Source organism: Triticum aestivum, chromosome 3A (assembly GCF_018294505.1).
Source record: "Triticum aestivum cultivar Chinese Spring chromosome 3A, IWGSC CS RefSeq v2.1, whole genome shotgun sequence".
In the NCBI taxonomy this organism is placed as follows: domain Eukaryota; kingdom Viridiplantae; phylum Streptophyta; class Magnoliopsida; order Poales; family Poaceae; genus Triticum; species Triticum aestivum.
In genome coordinates this window covers 654,743,040-654,758,011 of record NC_057800.1, presented here as the reverse complement: position 1 = coordinate 654,758,011, position 14,972 = coordinate 654,743,040, and the positions used below count along the sequence as shown (strand labels likewise).

At 42.1% G+C, this 14,972-nt stretch overlaps 1 protein-coding gene across 1 annotated transcript; it reads right to left on the bottom strand.

Annotated features, from left to right (window-relative positions):
- Nucleotides 1-497: 497 nt before the first annotated feature.
- LOC123058960 (F-box protein SKIP19-like) lies at nt 498-839 on the bottom strand (the record flags this gene model as incomplete). The annotated part of the gene is made up of 1 exon (XM_044481627.1): nt 498-839. A coding segment is annotated over exon 1 (279 nt), but the record flags the coding sequence as incomplete, so codon positions are not given.
- Between the last annotated feature and the right edge of the window lie 14,133 nt (nt 840-14,972).

The following is a 14,972-nucleotide window of genomic DNA, read 5'->3' as shown; positions in this document are numbered from 1 at the left end:
AAATGAAGGCAATATGGTGTACTGAGCAATGCATAATGGCAAGTTTTCCTCTAGCGCACTTCGTCTTACGAAACAAAGATAAGAAAGCTTACAGTCTTCATTGAAATATATACAAATTCAAGAAAATAACTTATGTTATAAGTCTAAACATTGGTTAGCTTCAAACTTCTGTTGTCTCTGTTCTCTGGGCTGGTTTATGTGGTGGTTAGTGTGTCAGGCGGCTGACATTGTAATGCTATGATTTCACTGATACTAGAAATTTGGGGGAACCCTGTTTAAAGAAGTCTAAAAACATGATAAAGTGTAATACGAAAGAGGATCTATAAGCATCAAATCAGGACATAATTTCTAGTTGCCTCCCATGCGACCACCTTGTGTGCGGCTGTATCTTCAACAACCAAGAACCGAACGAAAGCCCCTAAAATTTGGGGGTTTGAGGGTTTGTGTGTGTGTGGGGGGGGGGGGGGGGGGGGGGGGGGGGGGGGGGGGGAGGGAGTTGAGCTCTCGTGCTCCAGGTCGGCGTGGCCTAGCATGTTGACGCGGCGCCACAGCTCGGGCTCGTCGCGGGCGGCGCCGCGCCAAGAGCAGCACACCTGGCCGGGTCCCATCAGGATGTCGACGTGGTCGAGCTTGTGGAGGATGGCCGAGATCGCGTCCAGCGGCAGTTCCGCCCAGTTCCTCGTCTCCTCCGCCGGCACCGGCGCCGTAGGCGGATGGAGGCCGCGTCTTCCGTCGCACTCGCCTGGACGACGGCTGGACGAGGAGGAAGAGGGCATCGCGCTGGGCGGCTGGAGAGGGTTAGGGTTCGGGGGAGGAAGGCGCGGGAATGGTGGACAGTTTTTTTCTAGGGGGAGAACGATGGACAGTTTTTGGGAGGAGCGATGCCGAACGGAGAAGAAACCCGGGCAATAGAAAGGTGCGAGGCTCGTGGGCCTACGGGCCCAATAGGAGCCTCGAGAGCATTTTCACGATCAGGAAAGCGCGGCCTCTTTTCCCCTGAAACAGAAAAAACAAACTAAAGCGTGGCCTCTTTTCTGGAAACCTCCCCAGGTTGCGACGAATAGCACGCTGCATGTGCGCCACTTGTTGTAACCAGGGAGTTTTTCTTTTTTTTCATAGATTCGTTTATTTGAAACGTTTTATCTCTTAAATTGTGCGTCTAAATCTGGAACTGTTTCACCGTTGAATTCCTCGTGTCGAGATTTTCAAAACTAGATTCCATGTTGATAGGTTTTGACGAACTTTTTTTTCACGAAAAAAATCAGACAAAAAACCGAACCAGGAGCACGAGTTTTTTCCGTTTTCGAAAGAGGTATGCCCGTGCCTCTCGTGAAAAGCACAACCGTGCCTCTCGCGGAAGCAAAACCATACCTCTCATGGAAGGAAAAACAGAAAACGTGTTTTTTTCGTTTCCGAGAGGCACGGTCATGACTCTCGTGAAAGCACAACCGTGCCTCTCGCGGAAGCAAAACTGTACCTCTCGAAAAAGAAAAAAAAATAGAAAACATATTTTTTTTTTGTTTTCGAAAGGCATGGCCGTGACTCTTGCAAAAGCATAACCGTGCCATTCGCGGAAGCAAAACCGTGACTCTCGTGAAAGAAATAAAATGTGCTTTTTTCACGCAAAAAAAATTCATTTTTTACCCAAAAGCTAAGGAAGGCCGGTGGAAACCAAAACGTCAAAAAAACCCTGGAAAAAACCGTTTAAAAAAATGAAAACTTTGCGAAAAAAAATCAAAAAAAGCGCCCAGAGCGCGACATGTGGCGGGCGGCTGAGAGCATGCCAAGTAACGCTGATCATTGTATTGGACGCATCGTTGTGGGATCAAGTACAAACGCACAGGAATCGAGCGGGATCGAGTGCACTGGACCGGCCCAGTTAAGTGATCTATTACGTTCGGTTCGGTTTTAGGAACCTTCTAGCACGTACCTGTGTGGTTTTATCGGATTTGGGAACCTTTCAGAGGGTTCACTAAACCGTTTTGTTACTGTATATTTTCCTATTTTTAAATTTTTTACTTTTGTTTTTCATTTTCATTTTCTTTTTTCCCTTTTTTGTTTCTCTTTTTACTTTTTTACCTTTTTATTTTATTTTCAACAAATGTGCATAAATTTAAAAAATGTTCGCAATTTAAATTTTTGTTCACAAATTCCGACAATTTTGGGGAACGTCAAAAAATGTTTCCATTTTCAAAATTTTGTTTGAAAAATTCAAAAATGTTCATGTTTTGCTAATTTGTTCACATATTCAAAAAATGTTCAGAAACTTTCAAAAATGTTCCCACTTTCTAATTTTGTTTACGAATTTGAAAATTGTTCATGTTTTGGAAAAAAACAGAAATTTAAAAAGTTTTGGGAATTTAAAAAATGTTCGCATTTTTTTGTCCACAGATTTAAAAATGTTTGGGAAATTCAAATAATGTTTCAGCTTTCCAATTTTGTTTACATATTCATAAAATGTTCACGTTTTCAAATTTTGTTCACAAATACAAAAAATGTTCATGTTTCTGAAAAATTGTTCGTTATTTTTAAGAAAGTTCACACTTTCAAATATTTTCCTGTTTTTCAAAAAAATGTTCATGTTTCTGAAAAATGTTCACCAATTCATACAGTGTTTATTCATTCAATTTTGTTCCTGTTTCTTCAAAAAATCTTCGTGTTGTAGAATTAATTTTTTTTGCAAAAATGTCAAGTTCAAAATTTTAAAATAAGTTGAAATCTATCGCGGTTGACAATTCATATAAACTCGGATGCCATCTTAGACATGAAGTTGCAGGTAGTACAGTGGCTAGCGATGTAATAAGTTGTTGCGATGTCGTGGGTTTGATACCTTGCACACACTTAATATTTTCTGGAATTATCACATGTGTTCGGTCGTAGTTCGCTCTAAGCTGGGCCGGCCCAGTCTAGCGACCCCCTGACCCCCCCCCCCCCCACGCGTGCGCGTTTGTTGGACGCAACATGCATCACATAGGGAGGTCCCCTCTTTTCCCTGAAACAGAAAAAACTAAAGTGTGACCTCTTTCTCTCTCTCTACAACCCTTCTCGTTTTTCTGTGGGAAAACTTCTGATATATTCATCATCAATCATGACAGTGCAATGAATACTAGAAATAATAAAAATTGCATTCAGATTCGTAGACCACCTACCAACGACTCCAAGCACTGAAGTGAGCGAAGGCGCGCCGCCGTCATCGCCCCTCCCCCAGCGAAGCCCAACAAAACTTGTCATAGTACACAGTCGAAAAGTCGTCGTGCTAAAGTCCTATAGCATCAGCGCGCCAGAGCCGCAACCACCGTTGTTGAAGAGAATCGTTGATCGAGAAGATCCAACCTGTAGACACACGAAGACACCCGAACAAAGACCGAATCCATGTGAATACACCGAAGACAAATGACGACCGATACCCACGAGATCCATCGGAGACAAACCTACACATGTCCTCCAACGACGCTAGAAGCACCACCGGGACATGGGCTAGGCAGGGAGAACTTTATTTCATCTTTATAGAGTCGTCGTCGCCTCGTCTATGTGAGCAGAACATAAACCCTATGAAAACTCAAAAAAGCATAAAAAATGAAGCCCTCCCACCGACAAGCTCCAAGATCGACCACGCCACCATGGCCCTAAGGCTACAGAAGACGAGGCAGACCGATGCCGGTGACGGCGCGAGGCAGGAGAAACCCTAGTAGCAGTTGGGTGCAATCTTTTCTCGTTGGGAGCTCACCACCCACATATAGAGCCGACCCATTATCTCACCACCCGTGCGCTTCTCAGGTTCGCTCGCATCGCTCTCACTCGTTATTCCATGTAGTGGTTTTAGCCCTTTTATTTTTGTTTTCTTTTTTCTTCTAATTTTTTGTTTCTCCACCAGTTTTACTTCTCTGTTTTCTTTCTTTTTCTTTGTTATTATCTTTCTCGTTTTTCTTTGTTTTGTTCTTGGTTTTAATTATTTTAATTCATTTGCATTGGTTTCCTTTTTGGTTTATTTGTTTTATTGGTTTTCATTATTATTCGCATTTTTGTTTATTTCTTGGTTTTCAACTTTTTTTTGCTTTGTTTCCGTATCGATTTTAACTATTTTTCATTCTTTTTGAACTTGTTCCTTTGGTTTTGTTTCTTTTTTTGGTTTATTTTGTTTCTTTTTTCGTCCTTCATTGTTTTTTTTTTGTTTTTCTTTGTTTCTATTCGTTCTAAGTTTTTTCTATACATCAAGAAGATCATGATAATACACGTTTAACTTTTTCAAATACAAGTTTAACATTTTTAATACATGTAAAACATTTTCTATACATATTTAATATTTTCAAATGCTTCATTAACATTTTTACCAGATAAACATTTTCTTATATATTTTTGATATTTTTTATACACATTTAACCTTTTTCACATGCTTGATTAACATTTTTGAAATACTTATTTCACATTTGAACAAATGATTTACTAACATTTTTAAATAGAATAGATGATAAACTTTTTTTCACACAGATTATATTATTTATACATTTTTTGTATACATGAAAAATAGATTCTTTGTATTCATTTAACATTTTTCCAATACGTGGTCAACATTTTTTGTACACATTTTAACGTTTTTAAACGCATGATTAAGATTTTTCAAATACAAGATTAACATTTATTAATACATGATCAACTTTTTTATACACATTTAAAAAAATTCATATGCCTGATTAAAATTTTCCAAACGCTTGTTTAATATTTATTCAAATGTTTGACTAACATTTTTAAATAGATGATCAACTTCTTTCACCCAAATTCTATATTTTCGTATACATAAAAAAAATCTTTATAGACATTTAACATTTTTCATATACAAGTTTAACATTTTCTGAATACATTGTCAATATTTTTCGCAATGTTTTTAAATTCTTGATTACTATTTTTCAACTACAAGATTAACATTTTTTAATACATAGTCAACATTTTTTATACACAATTTAAACATTTTTATGCACATTTTTGAAGAACTCTGGTGACTATTGCAAATCTACAAATTTACTTGAAGTATGTGTTTGGATTGCTCTCACCGACAAATAAAATGCAATACATTCTTAGAGCAGATATAAATAGAAAGTGCATGTCGACAGAATTTATTTGTACTAACTATTAATTTGTGCCAAATCCCAAGGACAGTCAATTTATGATAACTTCAAATAAACTACAAATTAAAACCATACAAACTAGGACTAGCCCTTGATGAAACTTTTTGATGAACAAAAGCATGCACCCAACAGAGGGCGAGCCTTGAACATGGGTCCAACAAGCTGCACATATTGTAGCCCACTCTAGCTAGACAACTACTTGATGCCTGTTCTTCAACCTGGAAACCGAATACATATGCAAAACACGAGGGCATGACCATTAAAGAAATATTGTAAATGTAAAAGAGAAACAAAGGTAAGGAATCCCGAATATAAATGTTGTTTGTTTACCATTCACTCCACCATTCAGTTTTTATGTCTATAAAAATATGAGGGCGTGGGCACACAGATGCGTGGGAATATATGTAGGACCTTGAAGTAGATGTGTCTAGAGGGGGGTGATTAGACACTTAATGCTAAAGTTGCAATTTTTAAGCTTTTTCGGTTTAAGTGGAATTTAGGCACAATTTCAACATTCACAATACATATCAAGCAAGCATGCAAAGAGTATATAGGCAGCGGAAAGTAAAGCATGCAACTTGCAAGAATGTAAAGGGAAGGGTTTGAAGAATTCAAGCGCAATTGGAGACACGGATGTTTTTCCCGTGGTTCGGATAGGTGGTGCTATCCTACATCCACGTTGATGGAGACTTCAACCCACGAAGGGTAACGGTTGCGCGAGTCCACGGAGGACTCCACCCACGAAGGGTCCACGAAGAAGCAACCTTGTCTATCCCACTATGGCCATCGCCCACGAAGGACTTGCCTCACTAGCGATAGATCTTCACGAAGTAGGCGATCTCCTTGCCCTTACAAACTCCTTGGTTCAACTCCACAATCTTGTCGGAGGCTCCCAAGTGACACCTAGCCAATCTAGGAGACATCACTCTCCAAGAAGTAACAAATAGTGTGTTGATGATGAACTTCTTGCTCTTGTGCTTCAAATGATAGTCTCCCCAATACTCAACTCTCTCTCACAGGATTTGGATTTGGTGGAAAGAAGATTTGAGTGGAAAGCAACTTGGGGAAGGCTAGAGATCAAGATTCATGTGGTAGGAATGGAATATCTTGGCCTCAACACATGAGTAGGTGGTTCTCTCTCAGAACATATGAGTTGGAAGTGTAGATGTGTTCTGATGGCTCTCTCCACGAGTGAAGAGGAGATGGAGGGGTATATATAGCCTCCACACAAAATCCAACTGTTACACACAATTTACCAATCTCGGTGGGACCAAATCAACAAACTCGGGCGGACCAAAATAGTAAACCTAGTGACCGTTAGAGATTTTCGGTGGGACTGACATGCAACTCAGTAGGACCGATATGGTTAGGGTTAGGGCATAACGTAATCTCGGTGAGACCGATTACACAAACTCGGTGAGACCAATTTGGTAATAAACTAACCAGAGGGTTGGTCAGGCAAACTCGGTGGGACCGATTACACAAACTCGGTGAGACCGATTTTGGTAATGAGCATACACAGTGAGTTTGCATTGTAACCTCGGTAGTACCGATTGCACAAGATCGGTGAGACCGATTTTGGCAATGGACATACACAGTGAGATTACAATCCCATCTCGGTGAGACCGAGATCCCTATCGGTAGAACCGATTTGCTAGGGTTTGGCAATGGCTATGACAAGTGAAACTCGGTGGCGCCGGATAGAAATAATCGGTAGGTCCGAGTTTGGCTTAGGTTTAGGTCATATGTGGAAGTGGGAAAGTAGCTGAGGATTTTGGAGCATATCATTAAGCACTTGAAGCAAGAGGCTCATTAAGCAACACCTCATCCCTCCTTGATAGTATTGGCTTTTCCTATAGACTCAATGTGATCTTGGATCACTAAAATGTAAATGAAGAGTCTTGAGCTTTAAGCTTTAGCCAATCCTTTGTCCTTAGCATCTTGGAGAATTTCCCACAACCTTTAGTCCATGCCACTCCATTGTTGAACTTATCTGAAACATATTAGATAGAAACGTTAGTCCAACAAGAGATATGTTGTCATTAATTACCAAAACCACCTGGGGAGCACTTGTGCTTTCAATATAGCATTTAGAATTAGCCACTAATGGGAATACATGCACAAAGAAGCTCTACAATTGGGATGTCAGTGCCACATTTCAACCGCCCTAAACATGTATAGCAATGAAAGCTTGATATTAAGGTTTAATGAAACTTACAAGAATTAACATTTATATCTCTACCTCATGTAGGACCATGCTAATCATAAATGCCAAAAAAACACTCACAAGAGCTAGAGATAGACAAAGCATTCTGCTCAACCATAGGTCTCGAAGATGTTGTATATTTTAGTGCATCTAGTGTTACTTGATGTGACCTCCCGTGAGAGCCTCATAATAATTTTTTAAGCTTTCGTGCAAATATAAGTAGTAGTTTCAGAAAATCAAACTCATGATCCACTCCTTCAAATCCATTGATTTCCAATTCTTCAAGAGCATTCAAGGAGATCGCTTGGGATCTTCAGTTTGTGGACTCACAGGGACAATTTGTTGGGCATTTTTTAAAATATAAGAACATTTTTCTTAAACTCATGAACATTTTTTATTTCCCGAAAGTTTTTCAAAAACATGAACATTTTTCGAGTATGCGAACATTTTTTGTAAAATCACAAACAATTTTTGAAATCGAGAAAAAATTTAAGATTTCCTGAACATTTTTTAGATTTGAGAACTTTCTGTAATCCCAAATTATTTAGAATAGACAAAAGGAAACACAAAAGAAAATGAAAAAACTCAAAATAAAAAAAAAGACAGTCGGCCGAACGGGCGTGCTGGGTGAGCGAGGGGTGCGCGCTGCATTTCCTCGAATTCTGTTTCTCGCATTAAGTGAGCCCTATGAGAACTCTCACTACGAGGTCCACCAGTAAAGGTCCGGCCCACTCGCGCACACTTCAAACGAAAATAGGGTAAAACGGAGCTCTGCGCGGGGGGGGGGGGGGGGGGGAGGGGGGGTTGGGATTCAAATCGTGGTTGTCGAACCGTGGTTGTGAAGATAAAAAAAGATAGTCGGCCGAACGGGCGTGCTGGGTGAGCAAGGGGTGCGCGCTGCATTTCCTCGAATTCTGTTTCTCGCATTTAAGTGAGCCCTATGAGAACTCTCACCACGAGGTCCACCAGTAAAGGTCCGGCCCACTCGCGCACACTTCAAACGAAAATATGGTAAAAGGGAGCTCTGCGGGGGGGGGGGGGGGGAGGGGTTGGGATTCGAACCGTGGTTGTGAAGATAAATTTCGACGGTGCTAGCCACCAGGCTAGGGTAGGGATTCTGATCACATAAGCGGGACCTACTTGAGGCGAAGGTAGCCTGAGTTTCATTAGTTTTTTTTGTTTTCTTTATGTTTTTTACAGTGTTTTCTTCATTGTTTGTTTGTTTTTTTCCTCTTCATTGTTTTCTTCTTTCTTCTCCATTCTTTGTTTGGTTTTCTTTTTTATTCTCCATTTTCTGTTTTTCTACTCTTTATTATGTTTTTTTCGTTTTCACTCTACATTTTTGTATATGTCAAAAACATTTTTTGTATACACGTTTTGTCCGAACGCTTATTCAACATTTTCAAATGCTTGTTTGACATTTTAATACTTATTTCAACATTTTTAAAATATTTACTCAACATTTTTCAAATAAGTGAGCAACATTTTTCAAATACTCATTCAACATTTTTCAAATACTTGTTCAACATATTTAATACTTATTCAACATTTTGAAATACTTGCTCAACATTTTTTAAATACTCGTTCAACATTTTTTGAATTGTGTTTTGAATAGTGTTTTTTGTAATATATGTGTTTCTATGTGTGTGTAGAATATTTTAAAGTATAAATAAAATTACAAAAATAAAGCAAAAATCGAGAACATAAAACAGAAAAAACAGAAAAAATAGGTCGCGGCCTCCCGCGTGGCTGGGCCGGTGCATCTGGGCCTCTCCCCGACACGATGGTTCGCCCTCGTCTCGCATAACGCAAGGATAGGTGCCCCCGCGCATTTGCACCCAAGCACGCAGCGCGCCGAATAGGAGCTCCCATATCTCGCTATCGCTGCCCGTATTTGGCGCGTGACGCACTGACGAATGAGCCAGCGCGCACCCCATCCCCTCCCGCGCCCTATTGGGCCGACCCATGATAGCGACTCGACGATGCCCAGTTTTTTTCGTTTTTATGCTATTTTTATTTTTCCTTCTTTAAAACAATGCAGAATTTTCAAAGAGTTCTATATTTCAAATGTTCCAGAAATTATAAAATATTCATAGTTTAAAAATTAGTTCATGATTTAAAAAAATGTTTGAGTATTGAAAAATGTTTGTGAATTAGAACAAAAGGTTTGTGAGTTAAAAAATGTTCATTAAGTTTAGAAAACTTTCATCAATTTTAAAAATGTTCATGATTTCAAAAACAAATGTTCATGTATTAAAAAAATGTTCACAGTTTCAAAAATTGTCCATGCATTTAAAATATTCAAAACAATGTCCAGGAATTTCAACAAATTATTCTCAATTAAAAAAAATCACAAAATTCCAAAAAGTTTGCTGATTCAAGAACATATTAATGAGTTCATAAAATGTTGGTAAAAAATAAAAAATGTTTATGAATTTGAAAAGTTGTTCCTGAATTTCAAAAAATGTTCACCCATGCAAAAAAACTTGTTCATGATATGCAAAAAAATGTACGCAATTTCAGCATGAAAAATGGGAAATGGCCACAAAAATTAAATGATAAGCCTTGTTTTCAGGGAGTTTTATGCAAAATACTCCCTCCATTTCATTTTAGTCTGCATATAAGATTTGGTCAAAATTAAATTTTGTAAAGTTTGACCAACTTTGTAGAAAAAATATCAACATTTACAATATTAAAGCTATATGGTATGAAAATTAATTTTATGATGCATCTAACAATATTGATTTCATATTGTGAATCTCGATATTTTTTTTCTATAAACTTAGTCAAAGTTAACAAAGTTTGACTTTGACCAAATCTTATATGCAGACTAAAAAGAAACGGATGGAGTATTTCACATGGCGGTGATCAGCATGTCACATATGTAAATCAAAGCTAGGCCCACATAGAGATGTGTGATTTTATGAATATTAAGATGAGCTATTTTTCCATTCAAGAAGAAAAGAGACTAGCTATTTTTTGGCAGTTTAGACTTACTTTTTTTAAGCTTATGAAGAATCACCCCCTCGAATATGGTCTAGGGCTTCTGGTGTATTTCACTCGCATAAGGGCATACAAACAGATGATGTGAAAATTTGATGCCCTAAAGTGGTTTTAGGGTAGGAGAGAAGGTTTTTGACATCGCGATTGCTATTCTTTTCAGATGCCCAAAATAATTAGCCCTATTCTTTGCTAATCCACAATTGCATATATATTGAAACAACGACATGATAATTAAAATTGTGTGAGATCATAACACACAAAATCAACAACAATTCAAATTCAAATTCAAATCCACTAATCAAATTCAAATTCAAACTGCATTACGCATCACAATCACGAAAAACTTGTATAGAACATGAATGCATAGCCATCTCAAATGTGATTGCTTCCATTGCCATCACTAGTGCTTGCATTGTATCCATGACTTACTTACTCTCCATTGGCACCATTATTTTCATTGTCACCAAGGCCTCCCATGCCTTCCCCATGCCTCCTCACATGCGACCCATGACACCATCCATGGCACTATCCATGCCTCCCATGGCACCTAAGGATGAAAATGGACATGGTATGGTGTAGGTACAGTAATCGCATGCCATTACCCATGTGTCTCATGGACATAAAAATCCTACCCATGCCCTATCTATCACGGAAAATCCATGATCGTGTCAATACCAAATGGATATCCATGACGGGTACCCATCGGACCTATCAACACATCAATGAAGGGTGGCGGCGTAATTACTAGATCCATTGGCTCCATGCGAGGTTTCTAGGTTTGGGGAAATGGTGATTGTTAGGAGGATGGGGCAACGTATGGCTTGGGAGTGCGAGTAGAGGATGGAGGAGGACTATGGTATAAATCTCTAGTGCTTTAGTGCTTATATACAAAGATTCAGGTTTGTGACACATGTGGCCCACCTATAAGATCATCGGTTCGGTTTTGGGCATATCCATGGGCACATAACCATATCCATGCCCTACCCATGACTAGTATGGTAGGGTTCAGGTACTACCATTGGCATAAAAATGTGTCAATACCCCATCCATTCATGTTGGGTACCCATGCCCATGGGTAAAACTGCCATCCTTAGGGCATCTCCAACGTCGATCGTCAAACCGTCGGCATACGTCTGGACCACACGGTTCAGACGTATTGTGCCATTCAATGCGGGCCTATATCTGTCCGCTGACTGGTCCGGACGCACTTTTTCCCACAAATTGGAAGCAAAGTTGTGGGGGCTTTGCGGGAGTCCGGACAACAACCACATTGGACTCTAATGCCCCCGACCCACTAATATCCCCCGGTCCCATTCTCTTCCAATCCGCCCCTTCTCCCTCTTACTTTGCATCCACAACCTCCTTCTTTGACACTGTTGATGTACCTATCCGGTTGCTGTACAGGCATTGCCGGACTTTCACAACTAGCACAAACGCTCCCGCTCGCCTTTTACGACGGCACCATCCACCTAGGACCCGTCCGTAACCAGCTACACCCCTGTCAACGACATCCATGGCGGACACCATGCCCAGTAGGTGCTTGATCAAATGCCATGGAGATTATGTTCGAACGTCGTATTGTTTCTCAGAGTACAAATGATGGCGGGGTACTCAACCATGGAGGATGAGTTGTTGTGCGATGCGTGGTTAGCCGTATCCGCGGATTTCGTCGGCAGGAGCAGAAGAAGGCTCCTCTGGGAACACGTGCATGATTTGTTTCACTTGCGAAAGCACATTGCGTCCTACGACATGCACAACACCCGTGATAGTAATGTGAAGTCATTATCGTATCGATGGTACACCATCTAGACCACCATCACCAAGTTTTGTGGTGCAGTTGCTCGCCTCGAGTGTGACGCCCAGATAATTAAGCGATAATGAACCTCCGCTAATGATGCCATGTCACCTCGGTTACTGTTGATAAACTCGCGTTAGTTTGAAACCGATTCAAATTCAAATTCAAAATCAAGCAGACCATAAAAGTTTTCAAATAATAAAACAAAAATGTTCGGAGTGAACCAAATATTGCATAGGTAATTTTGGTGATGAAACCACACTTTTATAAAAGTGTTTAAATGCACTATAGTAAATAAAACAGCAGCAAAACTATTATTTAAGTGATATTTAAACAAAACCGTTTTTTTAGTTTGGGTAGAAAATTAATGTGACAGTGGCATAGCTGGTAACATCAATTTAGGTGCCACTTTGATATGTTAATGAAACTATTATAAATAGGAACTAAAAGAAACAGAAAAGAAATAAGATAAGGAAAAGAAAAGAAAAAAAACAAAGGAAACAAAAAGAAGAAGAGCAGGACCCCCTGGCCTCTGGGCCGCTAGGCAAGCCCACGCCCCCCCATTCTCTCTGGCCTACAAGGCCACTCCCCCCGACCCCAAACCCTAACCGCACCCACTCTCCCCCACTCCTCGCTCTCCCTCCCCGATCCGATCTGGATCGGGGGCACGAACACCTCAGCCGCCCGGATCGGCCTCGTCGCTCACTGCCCATCGCCCCTCGCCGCTGGATCGCCACCCGGCGCCAACCACCGCCCTCGACTGGAGCTCCTTCGCCTCGACCGCCGCACGTCGTCCCCGTCTTCCTCCCCACGGGTCACCCTCGAGCCTCGCCGCCCGATCACCTGCAACGCTGGTGAGGCCACCGGCCTCCTCTCCCCTCGTTCTCTGTCGCCGTTGACGTCCGCCGCGCACTGACGCGTTTGGTCCCGCGCCTCACCGTGGGCTCCGGCACCCACCTACCTCGCCGTGCGCCGCCCTACTCGCTCGCGTGCCTCGGCCACCTCGTCAACACGCCCGCGCTGTCCATGCCCGCGGTCACCGCACGTCGTGCGCCCTCACAGCCACGCCAAGCCGCACCCGCCGTGTCGCTCCTCCTGTAATGCTCGCGCCTGCTGTGGCCCGCGTAGCCGCAACCATCTCGGCTGCCTCCACCGCCTGGCCGCGCCGTCGGCACCCGCCTCGCGCTCCACCCCACAGCCGATGCCCTGCCGCTACACCGCCCACCACTGCGGCCCGCTCTGCCCTCCCCCCGTGCGACGCCTCGGCCGTCGAGCCTGCTCTGCCCACGATGTCCACGCGCCCGACCCCGCCCTGACCTCACTCGCCTCCGCTCTGCCGCATCCCGCTCCTCCTTGTCGGGCTTCTCCCCTTCGCGCCGCTCCCTTGCTGCTGCTGCTCTGGCAGCCGCAGCCACAACCGCCAGTGCCCCACTGCGCTGCGGATGGCTTGGGCGAGCGCCCGCCGGGCTGGCGCCTATGCGCCCTATGCCCGTAACCCGCTAGCGCCGGCGCCTGCTAAAGACCCCCTGGGCAATGACAAGTGGGGCTGCCCCTATGAAACGTTTTAGAAATAAATGGATATAATAAAATAATTAATTAATTAACTTCACTAATTACGTATATTAAACTTACTTAACTTAACTAATTACATATATTAAACTTAGTTAACTTAATGAAGTAAGTAACCTAATTAATTGGTAATTAGATAAACAGTCAATGACAGTGGGCCCCACTGCCCAGTTTGACCAGTCAAATGCATTGTTGACTGATGACATCATGCTGATATAATGCTGATGCAATAAACATATTTTTGATTTAAATTAATTCTGTTAATGAAAAAGGAATTAAATCTTTATAAATTAATATAAAATAATCCGTAGCTCGGATGAAAATACTTTGTACATGAAAGTTGTCCAGAATGACGAGACGAACCCGGATACGCAGCCCGTTCGTCCGCCACGCATCCCTAACCTATCGAACTCGCAACTTTCCCCCTCCGGCTCCTCTATCCGAAAACGCGAAACACTGGGGATATTTTCTCGGATGTTTCCCCCCTTCACCGGTACCACCTCGTACCGCGTTAGGGCACACCTAGCATCACACTTTGTCATGTCATGCATCATCATGCATTTGTTTGCATTATATTTATTGCTTCTTCCCCCTCTTCTCTCGCTAGACACCGAGACCGACGCCGCCGCTACCCAGTACGACTACGGTGTTGACGACCCCTCTCTCTTGCCAGAGCAACCAGGCAAGCCCCCCCTTGATCACCATATATCGCCTACTCTCCTCTACTGCTTGCATTAGAGTAGTGTAGCATGTTACTGCTTTCCGTTAATCCTATCCTGATGCATAGCCTGTCATTGTTGCTATAACTATTGATACCTTACCTGCAATCCTAAATGCTTAGTATAGGATGCTAGTTTATCATCAGTGGCCATACATTCTTGTCCGTCTGCCATGCTATACTATCGGGCCGTGATCACTCGGGAGTTGATCAAGGGTATATACCTATACTTTATACATGATACATGTGATGACTAAAGTCGGGTTGGCTCGAGGAGTACCCGCGAGTGATTCATGGATTGGGGGCTGAAAGGACCTTTGTCCCGACGGCCCTCTGGGTGGATCTTTGTGGCGGAGCGACAGGGCAGGTTGAGACCACCTAGGAGAGAGGTGGACCTAGCCCTGCTCGGCGTTCGCGGTGTCTTCAAGATAACACGTTTAACGAGATCTTGGTATTTGATCTGAGTCTGGTTATTGGCCTATACACACTAACCATCTACGCGGGGACAGTTATGGGCACTCGACGTCGTGGTATCAGCTGAAGCCTTCGTGACGTCAG